General features: G+C 33.5%; 1 protein-coding gene across 3 annotated transcripts in view; it reads left to right on the top strand.

The window, feature by feature from the left end:
- The window catches only part of slit2 (slit homolog 2 (Drosophila)), a 595329-nt gene extending 582295 nt beyond the window's left edge, over nucleotides 1-13034 (top strand). For 2 of the 3 annotated variants that reach the window (XM_061984403.2, XM_061984402.2), the window contains 2 exons: nucleotides 9-223; nucleotides 12225-13034. In XM_061984403.2, coding sequence (XP_061840387.2) covers nucleotides 9-223; nucleotides 12225-12478 — 469 coding nt within the window. In that variant the 3' untranslated portion in view covers nucleotides 12479-13034. Of the gene's footprint in view, nucleotides 1-8; nucleotides 224-375; nucleotides 420-12224 lie in introns of all 3 variants that reach the window. The other variant, XM_061984404.2, reaches the window with a different exon arrangement.
- The last annotated feature ends 1785 nt before the right edge of the window (nucleotides 13035-14819 follow it).

Here is a 14819-nt window from a genome sequence, read left to right as displayed (position 1 = left end):
CTCTCCAGGTGTATCCACGGCACCTGCCTGCCCATCAACTCCTACTCCTACTCCTGCCGCTGCCAGCCGGGCTTCAGCGGCGTGCTGTGTGACGAGCGGGACCAGGAGGCGGCCAACCCCTGCAGCCCGTCACGCTGCAGACACGGCAGGTGCAGAGTGTCGGGTCTGGGCAAGGCGTACTGCGAGTGTAGCGGGGGTTACACCGGAGAGGCCTGCGACAAAGGTGAGGCTCCAACCTGTGTGGAGACTAAAATGTCTTTCCTCCACTGGTGTGTCTTCTTCTAACCCTCTGCTTGGCTTCTGCTGTCTAACACGTCCTCCTCCTCCACCTTCTGCTGTCTAACACGTCCTCCTCCACCTTCCTGCTCCACTCAGCCTCACCACAGCTTCCTCTCAGTCCCACACCTGGGGTCACACAGGTGAGCTCTCACACCTTTTCTTCTCCTCAGAACATCCACTTCCTCTTCCTACCGTATAACACTTACTTCTACACCAAGAAAAGGTTCTAAAAACCATGTTGGTCATCTTATTTTCGGGGGACGATTAGCAGGGGTGTCCAAAGTGCGGACCAGGGGCCATTTTACAAATACTATTACAAAAAAAAAAAACATAAAAAGTGAAATAAGAGAGCAAAACATTTGGTTTACATATATATATATATATGTATGTATATATATATATATATATATATATATATATATATATATATATATATATATATATATAAAAAATGTGTGTGTGTGTATGCATATGCGTAAATGTATATACAGATGTGTACATATGTATGTATGTATATATATAAATATATATACAGATGTGTACATATGTATGTATGTATGTATGTAAATATATATACATACTGTATGTGTATATATAGGTGTATATATATATGTGTGTATATATACATATATATGTATGTATATATATATATATAAATATATATACATACGTGTATATCTGTGTATATATATGTAAACATTTATACAAATGTGTACATCTATGTGTGTATATATGTATATATACACATATATATGTATGTACATACATATATATGTATATATGTGTGTTTATATCCATCCATCCATCCATCTTCTTCCGCTTATCCGAGGTCGGGTCGCGGGGGCAGCAGCCTAAGCAGGGAAGCCCAGACTTCCCTCTCCCCAGCCACTTCGTCCAGCTCCTCCCGGTGGATCCCGAGGCGTTCCCAGGCCAGCCGGGAGACATAGTCTTCCCAACGTGTCCTGGGTCTTCCTCGTGGCCTCCTACCGGTTGGACATGCCCTAAACACCTCCTTAGGGAGGCGCTCGGGTGGCATCCTGACCAGATGCCCGAACCACCTCATCTGGCTCCTCTCGATGCGGAGGAGCAGCGGCTTTACTTTGAGCTCCCCCCGGATGACAGAGCTTCTCACCCTATCTCTAAGGGAGAGCCCCGCCACCCGGCGGAGGAAACTCATTTCGGCCGCTTGTACCCGTGATCTTGTCCTTTCGGTCATAACCCAAAGCTCATGACCATAGGTGAGGATGGGAACGTAGATCGACCGGTAAATTGAGAGCTTTGCCTTCCGGCTCAGCTCCTTCTTCACCACAACGGATCGATACAGCGTCCGCATTACTGAAGACGCCGCACCGATCCGCCTGTCGATCTCACGATCCACTCTTCCCTCACTCGTGAACAAGACTCCGAGGTACTTGAACTCCTCCACTTGGGGCAAGATCTCCTCCCCAACCCGGAGATGGCACTCCACCCTTTTCCGGGCGAGAACCATGGACTCGGACTTGGAGGTGCTGATTCTCATCCCAGTCGCTTCACACTCGGCTGCGAACCGATCCAGTGAGAGCTGAAGATCCTGGCCAGATGAAGCCATCAGGACCAAATCATCTGCAAAAAGCAGAGACCTAATCCTGCAGCCACCAAACCGGATCCCCTCAACGCCTTGACTGCGCCTAGAAATTCTGTCCATAAAAGTTATGAACAGAATCGGTGACAAAGGGCAGCCTTGGCGGAGTCCAACCCTCACCGGAAACGTGTCCGACTTACTGCCGGCAATGCGAACCAAGCTCTGACACTGATCATACAGGGAGCGGACCGCCACAATCAGACAGTCCGAAACCCCATACTCTCTGAGCACTCCCCACAGGACTTCCCGAGGGACACGGTCGAATGCCTTCTCCAAGTCCACAAAGCACATGTAGACTGGTTGGGCAAACTCCCATGCACCCTCAAGGACCCTGCCGAGAGTATAGAGCTGGTCCACAGTTCCACGACCAGGACGAAAACCACACTGTTCCTCCTGAATCCGAGGTTCGACTATCCGGCGTAGCCTCCTCTCCAGTACACCTGAATAGACCTTACCGGGAAGGCTGAGGAGTGTGATCCCACGATAGTTAGAACACACCCTCCGGTTCCCCTTTTTAAAGAGAGGAACCACCACCCCGGTCTGCCAATCCAGAGGTACTGCCCCCGATGTCCACGCGATGCTGCAGAGTCTTGTCAACCAAGACAGCCCTACAGCATCCAGAGCCTTAAGGAACTCCGGGCGGATCTCATCCACCCCCGGGGCCTTGCCACCGAGGAGCTTTTTAACTACCTCAGCAACCTCAGCCCCAGAAATAGAAGAGCCCACCACAGATTCCTCAGGCACTGCTTCCTCATAGGAAGACGTGTTGGTGGGATTGAGGAGGTCTTCGAAGTATTCCCTCCACCGATCCACAACTTCCGCAGTCGAGGTCAGCAGAACACCATCCGCACCATACACGGTGTTGGTAGTGCACTGCTTCCCCTTCCTGAGGCGGTGGATGGTGGTCCAGAATCGCTTCGAAGCCGTCCGGAAGTCGTTTTCCATGGCTTCCCCGAACTCCTCCCATGTCCGAGTTTTTGCCTCCGCGACCGCTGAAGCCGCACACCGCTTGGCCTGTCGGTACCTGTCCGCTGCCTCAGGAGTCCCATGAGCCAAAAGAACCCGATAGGACTCCTTCTTCAGCTTGACGGCATCCCTCACCGCCGGTGTCCACCAACGGGTTCTAGGATTACCGCCACGACAGGCACCAACTACCTTGCGGCCACAGCTCCAATCAGCCGCCTCGACAATAGAGGTGCGGAACATGGTCCACTCGGACTCAATGTCCAGCACCTCCCTCGTGACATGTTCAAAGTTCTTCCGGAGGTGGGAATTGAAACTCTCTCTGACAGGAGACTCTGCCAGACGTTCCCAGCAAACCCTCACAATGCGTTTGGGCCTGCCAGGTCTGTCCGGCATCCTCCCCCACCATCGCAGCCAACTCACCACCAGGTGGTGATCGGTAGAAAGCTCCGCCCCTCTCTTCACCCGAGTGTCCAAAACATGAGGCCGCAAATCCGATGACACAACTACAAAGTCGATCATAGAACTGCGGCCTAGGGTGTCCTGGTGCCAAGTGCACATATGGACACCCTTATGCTTGAACATGGTGTTCGTTATGGACAATCCGTGACGGGCACAAAAGTCCAATAACAAAACACCACTTGGGTTCAGATCCGGGCGGCCATTCTTCCCAATCACGCCTCTCCAGGTTTCACTGTCGTTGCCAATATGAGCGTTGAAGTCCCCCAGTAGAACGAGGGAATCACCCGGGGGAGCACTCTCAAGTACTCCCTCGAGTGAATCCAAAAAGGGTGGGTACTCTGAGCTGCTGTTTGGCGCGTAAGCGCAAACAACAGTCAGGACCCGTCCCCCCACCCGAAGGCGGAGGGAAGCTACCCTCTCGTCCACCGGGTTGAACTCCAACATGCAGGCTCTGAGCCGGGGGGCAACAAGAATTGCCACCCCAGCCCGTCGCCTCTCACTGCTGGCAACGCCAGAGTGGAAGAGAGTCCAGCCCCTCTCGAGAGAACTGGTTCCAGAGCCCTTGCTGTGCGTCGAGGTGAGTCCGACTATATCCAACCGGAACTTCTCTACCTCGCGCACTAGCTCAGGCTCCTTCCCCCCCAGCGAGGTGACGTTCCACGTTCCAAGAGCTAGCTTCTGTAGCCGAGGATCGGACCGCCAAGTGCCCTGCCTTCGGCTACCGCCCAGCTCACATTGCACCCGACCTCTATGGCCCCTGCTATGGGTGGTGAGCCCATTGGAGGGGGGACCCACGTTGCCTCTTCGGGCTGTGCCCGGCCGGGCCCCATGGGGACAGGCCCGGCCACCAGGCGCTCGCCATCGTGCCCCAACTCCGGGCCTGGCTCCGGAGGGGGGCCCCGGTGACCCGCGTCCGGGCGAGGGAAATCTGAGTCTCGGTTCTTGCATTTCCATAGAAGTCTTCGAGCTGCTCTTTGTCTGATCCCTCACCTAGGACCTGTTTGTCTTGGGAGACCCTACCAGGGGGCATGGAAGCCCCCGGACAACATAGCTCCTAGGATCATTGGGACACGCAAACTCCTCTACCACGTTAAGGTGGCAGCTCAGAGAGGAGGTGTTTATATGTATATGCATAAATATGTATACAGATGTGTACATATGTATGTATATATGTAAATATATATACATACTGTATGTGTATATATACGTAAGTTTATATATATGTGTGTATATATACTTATATATATGTATATATATATATGTAAATATATATACATATGTGTACATATATGTGTATATATATATGTAAACATTTATACAAATGTGTATTTAATTTGTATATCTATATGTGTGTATATATGTATATATACACATACATATGTATGTATGTATATATATATACATATATATTTATATATGTGTGTGTGTGTGTGTGTGCGTGTGTAGGTGTGTGTGTGTGTGTGTGTGTGTGTGTGTGTATATATATATATATATATATATATATATATATATATATATAAAGACAAAACCTTGTCAGCTTTGTGTTATAGATGACAAAGCATACTATTATTATTTTAAATGTATTTACTTATTTATTTTTTTAACCTTTATTTACCCAGAAAATGTCATATGTTTCCCATTACATTACAGTTTTTCACTTTTGTATTTTAAATGTTACTGTTTTTTCCGACTGTATGAAGTGGGCCAACAAAATTGGAGCTGCGGGCCACAAAAGGCCCCTGTGCCACACTTTGAACACCCCAGCCTTACAGGAAGTGAAAATGAGGGGGGGGGGAAGCAATATATTATATATTTTTTGTTCTCCACATAAAAAACAACATAATATTTTTATTATGTTCTCCACATTAAAATGCAACTTTGTTTTTTTTGTTGCCCACATTAAAAACAGCATATTATTTTTATTTATTTATTTTTCTCCACGTTTATTAAAAAAGAAAAAGAAACTTGGATATAGAGTAAAAATAAATAAATAAATAAATAAAATAAAATTTAAAAAAAATAAATATATATATATATATAAACATACATACATACATACATATTGTTCTCCACATTAAAAACAATGTATTATTTTTATTTTGTTGTCCACAATAAAAGCAACATATTATTATTTTGTTGTCCACATTAAAAACAACATATTATTATTTTGTTGTCCACATTAAAAACAACTTATTATTTTTGTCCTCCACATTAAAAACAGCATATTATTTCTATGTATTTTTTCTCCATGTTTAAAAAAAAAAAAGAAACTTGGATATAGAGTAAAAAATTACAAAAAAAATAATATGCATATATATAAACATACATATATACATATTGTTCTCCACATTAAAAACAACGTATCATTTTTATTTTGTTGTCCACATTAAAAAGCACTTTTTTTTTGTTCTGCACATAAAAAACAACATATTATTTTTATTATGTTCTCCACATTAAAATGCAACTTTTGTTTTTTTGTTGCCCACATTAAAAACAGCATATTATTTTTATTTATTTATTTTTCTCCACGTTTATTAAAAAAAAAAAAAGAAACTTGGATATAGAGTAAAAAAAATAAAAAAATAAAATAAAATAAAAATAAATAAAAAAATAAAATATATATATATATAAACATACATACATACATACATATTGTTCTCCACATTAAAAACAACGTATTATTTTTATTTTGTTCTCCACATTAAAAACAACATGTTTTATTTTGCTGTCCACAATAAAAGCAACATATTATTATTTTGTTGTCCACGTTAAAAACAACATATTATTATTTTGTTGTCCACATTAAAAACAACTTATTATTATTTTTGTCCTCCACATTAAAAACAGCATATTATTTTTATATATTTTTTCTCCATGTTTAAAAAAAAAAGAAACTTGGATATAGAGTAAAACATTACAAAAAAATAATATACATATATATAAACATACATATATACATATTGTTCTCCACATTAAAAACAACGTATTATTTTTATTTTGTTGTCCACATTAAAAAGCACCTTTTTTTGTTCTGCACATAAAAAACAACATATTATTTTTATTATGTTCTCCACATTAAAATGCAACTTTTGTTTTTTTGTTGCCCACATTAAAAACAGCATATTATTTTTATTTATTTATTTATTTTTCTCCACGTTGATTTAAAAAAAAAAAAAGAAACTTGGATATAGACTAAAAAAATAAATACATAAATAAATAAATAAAATTAAATAAATAAATAAAATAAAAAAATATATATATATAAACATACATACATAAATACATACATATTGTTCTCCATATTAAAAACAACGTATTATTTTTATTTTGTTCTCCACATTAAAAACAACATATTTTATTTTGCTGTCCACAATAAAAGCAACATATTATTATTTTGTTGTCCACATTAAAAACAACATATTATTATTTTGTTGTCCACATTAAAAACAACTTATTATTATTTTTGTCCTCCACATTAAAAACAGCATATTATTTTTATTTATTTTTTCTCCATGTTTGAAAAAAAAAAAGAAACTTGGATATAGAGTAAAAAATTACAAAAAAATAATATACATATATAAACATACATATATACATATTGTATATATATATATATTGTATATATATTGTATATATATATATATATATATACATATATATATATATATATATATATATATGTATGTGTGGGGGAAAAAATCACAAGACTATTTCATCTCTACAGGCCTGTTTCATGAGGGGGGGTACCCTCAATCGTCAGGAGATTTTAATGGGAGCATTCGCATACCATGGTTTATATAGGGCACAGAGTGGGTGGGTACAGGCTGGCCTAGGGGCGTGGTGATTGGTTCATGTGTTACCTAGGAGGTGTTTCCGTCTATGGCGGCATGTTGTTACAATTTCGCTGCGCTTGTTGAGGGATGACAGGTCTGGACGGTAGATAATAAACAGTTTCTCTTTCAAGCATAGGTTGCATCTTTTATTACCACTATTGTAAGGTGTGCTGGATGCAAGAATTTGCCATGTTATTGAATATTCAACATTATTGTCTTTGAGGTCCCAAATGTGTTTGCTGAGTTCTGTGGTATTTCGCAGGTTTTTGTTCCTGAAAGAAGCCTTGTGGTTGTTCCATCTGGTTTTGAATTCACCCTCGGTTAATCCTACATATGTGTCGGATGTGTTAATGTCCTTGCGTATTACCTTAGATTGGTAGACAACTGATGTTTGTAAGCAGGGGGCAATCAGGTTTCTTTCGACAGTTACATGCTTTGTTGGTTTTGGAGTCGTTCTGACTGGGGGTCGACGGCTCATTTGCAATTGTTTTGTTGTGGTTTGAGATGATTTGTCGTATATTGTTCATGCAGCTGTAGCTCAATTTGATGTTGTTCTTGTTGAATACTTTTCTTAGGTTGTTGTCTTTGGGAAAGTGTTTGTCAATCAGGTTGAGGAATTTGTGTCCAATGTTCGTTGAGACGTTTTTGCTGTATGGGGGGTTGTACCAGATGATGCCGTTTCGTTTTCTGTTCTTTTTTGGCTGGTTTCCTGGCGTGGGTTCATAGGTGAGGGTGAAATTGTATCCGCTTTCATCAAGGGCTTTTTGGTACGGGGGGGTTGCTTGGTCAAATTCAGCTTTGCTAGATGACAGCATCGATAGCCTTTTATTGATTCCGGTAGGTATTCTTTTCGTGGTGGTGGATTTATTATCTACCGTCCAGACCTGTCATCCCTCAACAAGCGCAGCGAAATTGTAACAACATGCCGCCATAGACGGAAACACCTCCTAGGTAACACATGAGCCAATCACCACGCCCCTAGGCCAGCCTGTACCCACCCACTCTGTGCCCTATATAAACCATGGTATGCGAATGCTCCCATTAAAATCTCCTGACGATTGAGGGTACCCCCCTCATGAAACAGGCCTGTAGAGATGAAAGTCTTGTGATTTTTTCCCCACACATACATATATTACGCTCTACTACGGTATCGAGCACTATTTTTTGGATAACCTTATTAAGACATATATATATATATATATATATATATATATATATATAAACATACATACATACATACATACATATTGTTCTCCACATTAAAAACAACGTATTATTTTTATTTTGTTCTCCACATTAAAAACAACATATTTTATTTTGCTGTCCACAATAAAAGCAACATATTATTATTTTGTTGTCCACATTAAAAACAACATATTATTATTTTGTTGTCCACATTAAAAACAACTTATTATTATTTTTGTCCTCCACATTAAAAACAGCATATTATTTTTATTTATTTTTTCTCCATGTTTGAAAAAAAAAAGAAACTTGGATATAGAGTAAAAAATTACAAAAAAATAATATACATATATATAAACATACATATATACATATTGTTCTCCACATTAAAAACAACGTATTATTTTTTATTTTGTTGTCCACATTAAAAAGCACCTTTTTTTTGTTCTGCACATAAAAAACAACATATTATTTGTATTATGTTCTCCACATTAAAATGCAACTTTTGTTTTTTTGTTGCCCACATTAAAAACAGCATATTATTTTTATTTATTTATTTTTCTCCATGTTTATTAAAAAAAAAAGAAACTTGGATATAGAGTCAAAAAACAAATAAATAAATAAATTAAATTAAATTTAAAAAAAATATGTATATATATAAATATAAACATACAGACATACATACATATTGTTCTCCACATTAAAAACAACGTATTATTTTTATTTTGTTCTCCACATTAAAATGCAACTTTTGTTTTTTGTTCTCCACATAAAAAACAACATATTATTTGTATTATGTTCTCCACATTAAAAACAGCATATTATTTTTATTTATTTATTTTTCTCCACGTTTATTAAAAAAAAAAAAAGAAACTTGGATATACAGTAAAAAAAATACTTAATAAATAAATAAAATATATATATAGATATATACAGTATATGTATATATATATATGTATATATATATATATATATATACATACATACATATTGTTCTCCACATTAAAAACAACGTATTATTTTTATTTTGTTCTCCACATTAAAAACAACATATTTTTTATTTTGTTGTCCACATTAAAAACAACATATTATTATTTTGTTGTCCACATTAAAAACAACGTATTATTATTTGTGTCCTCCACATTAAAAACAGCATATTATTTTTATTTATTTGTTTAAAAAAAAAAAAGAAACTTGGATATAGAGTAAAAAATTACAAAAAATATATATATATATATATATATAAACATACATACATATTGTTCTCCACATTAACAACAACGTATTATTTTTATTATGTTCTCCACATTAAAATGCAACTTTTTTTTGTTGTTGCCTACATTAAAAACAGCATATTATTTTTATTTATTTATTTTTCTCCACGTTTATTAAAAAAAAAAAAAAAAAAGAAACTTGGATATAGAGTAACAAAAATAATTAATTAATAAATAAAATAAAAAATAAAATAAAATATATATATATATATAAATATATATAAATATAAATATATATAAATATATATAAAATATATATAAATATAAATATATATATATATATATAAATATATATATAATATATAAAATATATATAAAATATATATATATATATATATATATATATATATATATATTAAAATCTCCTGATGATTGAGGGAACCCCCTCATGAAACAGGCCTGTAGAGATGAAGTAGTCTTGTGATTTTTTTTTTCCCACACATACATATATTGCGCTCTACTACGGTATCGAGCACTATTTTTTGGATAACCTTATTAAGACATATATATATATATATATATATATATATATATATATATATATATATATAAACATACATACATACATACATACATATTGTTCTCCACATTAAAAACAACGTATTATTTTTATTTTGTTCTCCACATTAAAAACAACATATTATTATTTTGTTGTCCACATTAAAAACAACTTCTTATTATTTTTGTCCTCCACATTAAAAACAGCATATTATTTTTATTTATTTGTTTAAAAAAAAAAAAGAAACTTGGATATAGAGTAAAAAATTACAAAAAAAATAATATATATATATATATAAACATACATACATACATATTGTTCTCCACATTAACAACAACGTATTATTTTTATTTTGTTGTCCACATTAAAATGTAACTTTTGTTTTTTTGTTCTCCACATTAAAAACAACATATTATTATTTGTGTCCTCCACATTAAAAACAACATATTTTTTATTTTGTTGTCCACATTAAAAACAACATATTATTATTTTATTGTCCACATTAAAAACAACTTCTTATTATTTTTGTCCTCCACATTAAAAACAGCATATTATTTTTATTTATTTGTTTAAAAAAAAAAAAAGAAACTTGGATATAGAGTAAAAAATTACCAAAAAAATAATATATATATATATACAAACATACATACATACATACATATTGTTCTCCACATTAACAACAACGTATTATTTTTATTTTGTTCTCCACATTAAAATGTAACTTTGGTTTTTTTGTTCTCCACATTAAAAACAACATATTATTATTTGTGTCCTCCACATTAAAAACAACATATTTTTTATTTTGTTGTCCACATTAAAAACAACATATTATTATTTTGTTGTCCACATTAAAAACAACTTCTTATTATTTTTGTCCTCCACATTAAAAACAGCATATTATTTTTATTTATTTGTTTAAAAAAAAAAAAAGAAACTTGGATATAGAGTAAAAAATTACAAAAAAAAAAAAATATATATATATATATATATATATAAACATACATACATATTGTTCTCCACATTAACAACAACGTATTATTTTTATTATGTTCTCCACATTAAAATGCAACTTTTTTGTTGTTGTTGCCTACATTAAAAACAGCATATTATTTTTATTTATTTATTTTTCTCCACGTTTATTAAAAAAAAAAAAAAAAGAAACTTGGATATAGAGTAACAAAAATAATTAATAAATAAATAAAATATATATATATATATATATATATATATATATATATATATATATATATATATATATAAACATACATACATACATACATATTGTTCTCCACATTAAAAACAACGTATTATTTTTATTTTGTTCTCCACATTAAAAACAACTTCTTATTATTTTTGTCCTCCACATTAAAAACAGCATATTATTTTTATTTATTTGTTAAAAAAAAAAAGAAACTTGGATATAGAGTAAAAAATTACAAAAAAAATAATATATATATATACAAACATACATACATACATACATATTGTTCTCCACATTAACAACAACGTATTATTTTTATTTTGTTCTCCACATTAAAATGTAACTTTTGTTTTTTTGTTCTCCACATTAAAAACAACATATTATTATTTTTGTCCTCCACATTAAAAACAGCATATTATTTTTATTTCATTGTCCACGTGTTTTTTTTTTGTTTTTTTTAAGGAAGTTGGATATAGAGTAAAAAAATATATATATATATATATATATATATATATATATATATATATATATATATATATATATATATATATATATATATATATATATATACATGTGTATGTATAACCCTCCCATAATGCACCTGCTGTGAACCTGTTTTTATGTTTTATTTATTTATTTATTTGAGATATATATATATATATATATATGTATATATATATATATATATATATATATATATATATATATATATATATGTATATATATATATGTATGTATATATATATATATATATATATATATATATATATATATATATATATATATATGTGTGTGTGTATATATATATATATATATATATATATATATATATATATATATATATATATATATATATATATATATATATATATGGTATATAAATGCATGTTTCCCCCATTCCTTCCGGCAGAGGTGGCCTGCAGAGGGGAACGGGTCCGAGATGTCTACCAGAGCCAGCAAGGCTACGCGGCGTGCCAAACCCAGGAGAAGGTCTCCCGTCTAGTGTGCCGGGGCAGCTGCCTGGGGGGCGCGGAGGCCTGCTGCACCCCCCTCCGCAGCAAGCGCAGGAAATACACCTTCCAGTGCACCGACGGCAGCTCTTTTGTCCAGGAGGTGGAGAAGGTGGTGAAGTGCGGCTGTACAAATACAAAGTGTCCGTCGTAGAAAAAGAAAACACAAAAAAAGACTTTCTCCTCGCAAGATATGTTTTGTGTGCCCGCCCCCTCCCCTTCTTTTCACGTCCCTCCAAGTTTGTTTTTTAAAGAAGAAAAAGAAACACGGGAGATTCTTTCCTGGAGTTCAGTGCTGGACTGACGACAGATGCTTCCTCGGCGGGGATGTGGAATCGTAAAGACTTCTTTTTTATTACCAAGTGGAGAAAAAGACAAAAAAAAAACTTTTTCCTCGTATCTTTTTCTCCGATGTCTCTTCCCCGGACGTCCCACGGGGTCACGGACGTCCCTTCTCCGTGTCGTACGAGTAACCTGAAACGGTAGTAGCACACACTCGCCACTAGGAGGCGCTGCGGGGAGACCATCTTTCTTGTTTGCCGACTCAGCGACTGAACCACACGCTCATGGAGCCAAAATACTGACAAAACTCCACAAGCGCGCAGAAATGTTTTTACTTACCACCAAATAGTCGCAAGTAAAAATAAAAACGTTTCTCAATCAAAAATAATTTGCAAGTATAGAAGAAAATGTTCAGTTCAAGTATTTGCAACTATAAAAACGTGTTTTTTTTTCAATAAAAAATGATTCGCAAGCGTAAAAACAATTTTCTTTCGTTGAAATTTTGTTTTGCAAGAATAAAAACAATTTTCTTCAATTAAAAAAATATTCGCAATTATAAAACTATTTTCTTTAGTTTAAAAAATATTTGAAAGTATAAAACCAAATTTTTCATTTAAAAGAAATATTTGCAACTGTAAAAAAAAAAATTTTAAATAAAAAAAACGATTCTCAAGTGTACTTGAATTTTTTTTTTGTAAGAATAAACATTTTCTTCAATGAAAAAAATATTCTCAATTATAAAAACATCCATCCATTCATCCATTTTCTACCGCTCGTCCCTTTTGAGGTCGCGGGGGGTCGCTGGAGCCTATCTCATTTTCTTGAATTAAAAATGTTCAAGTATGAATAAAAATTTTCTTCAAATTTAAAAAAAAAAATTCAAATAAAAAAAACATTTGCAAGTATAAAAAGTACTTGTTTACACATCGTTTAAAAAAAACATTTTACTTGCAAATCTTTTTTTTTTCATTACATTTTTTTTTTTACTTGCGAATCTCATTTTTAGTTGAAGAAAAAAAAAATCTTAAAACCTTTTTTACTTGCAAATCTTTTTTTTTTAATTGAAGAAAAAAAATTATGTGCTTAAAAATCGTTTTTTTATTTAAAAAAAGTTTTACTTACGATTTTGTTTTCATTGAAAATGTCTTGCGAATCTAGTTTGATTTGAAGAAAAAAAACGTTTGTTTTATTTGCAAATCTTTTTTATTTTCATTAAAAAAAGGTTTTTTTGTCTTGCGAATCTTTTTTTCATAAAAATCTTGTTTTTTTTACTTGCAAATCTCATTTTTAATTTAAGAAAAAAATGTTGTTGTTTTTTTACTTTCAAATCTTGTTTTTTTTATTTTTATTTTATTTTTTTTTTACTTGCGAATTGAATTTTTAGTTGAAGAAAAAAAAATGTCCTTAAAAAGAATTGTTTTTTTACTTGCGAATCTCATTTTTAATTGAGGAAAATTGTTTTTACACTTGCGAATCGTTTTACTAATCGAAAAAAGTTTTTTAACATGCGAATCTCATTTTTAATTGAAGAAAAAAAAACGTTTGTTTTATTTGCAAATCTTTTTTATTTTCATTAAAAAAATGTTTTTTTGCCTTGCGAATCTTTTTTTCATAAACATTTTTTTTTTTTACTTGCAAATCTCATTTTTAATTAAAGAAAAAAATGTTTTTTTTTTACTTTCAAATCTTGTTTTTTTAATTTTTTTATTTTTTTTAACTTGCGAATCAAATTTTTAGTTGAAGAAAAAAAAATTCCCTTAAAAAAATTGTTTTTTTTACTTGCGAATCTCATTTTTAATTGAGGAAAATTGTTTTTACACTTGCGAATCGTTTTACTAATCGAAAAAAGTTTTTTAACATGCGAATCTCATTTTTAATTGAAGAAAAAAAACGTTTGTTTTATTTGCAAATCTTTTTTATTTTCATTAAAAAAATGTTTTTTTGCCTTGCGAATCTTTTTTTCATAAAAAATTTTTTTTTTTTACTTGCAAATCTCATCTTTAATTAAAGAAACTTTTTTTTTTTTTTTTTACTTTCAAATCTTGTTTTTTTTTATTTTTTTTATTTATTTTTTTTTAACTTGCGAATCGAATTTTTAGTTGAAGAAGAAAAAAAATTCCCTTAAAAAAAATTGTTTTTTTACTTGCGAATCTCATTTTTAATTGAGGAAAATTGTTTTTACACTTGCGAATCGTTTTACTAATCGAAAAAAA

This window comes from Nerophis lumbriciformis, linkage group LG25, assembly GCF_033978685.3.
Source record: "Nerophis lumbriciformis linkage group LG25, RoL_Nlum_v2.1, whole genome shotgun sequence".
In the NCBI taxonomy this organism is placed as follows: domain Eukaryota; kingdom Metazoa; phylum Chordata; class Actinopteri; order Syngnathiformes; family Syngnathidae; genus Nerophis; species Nerophis lumbriciformis.
The sequence above is the reverse complement of the archived record's forward strand: the minus strand, read 5'-3'. Positions and strand labels throughout refer to the sequence as shown.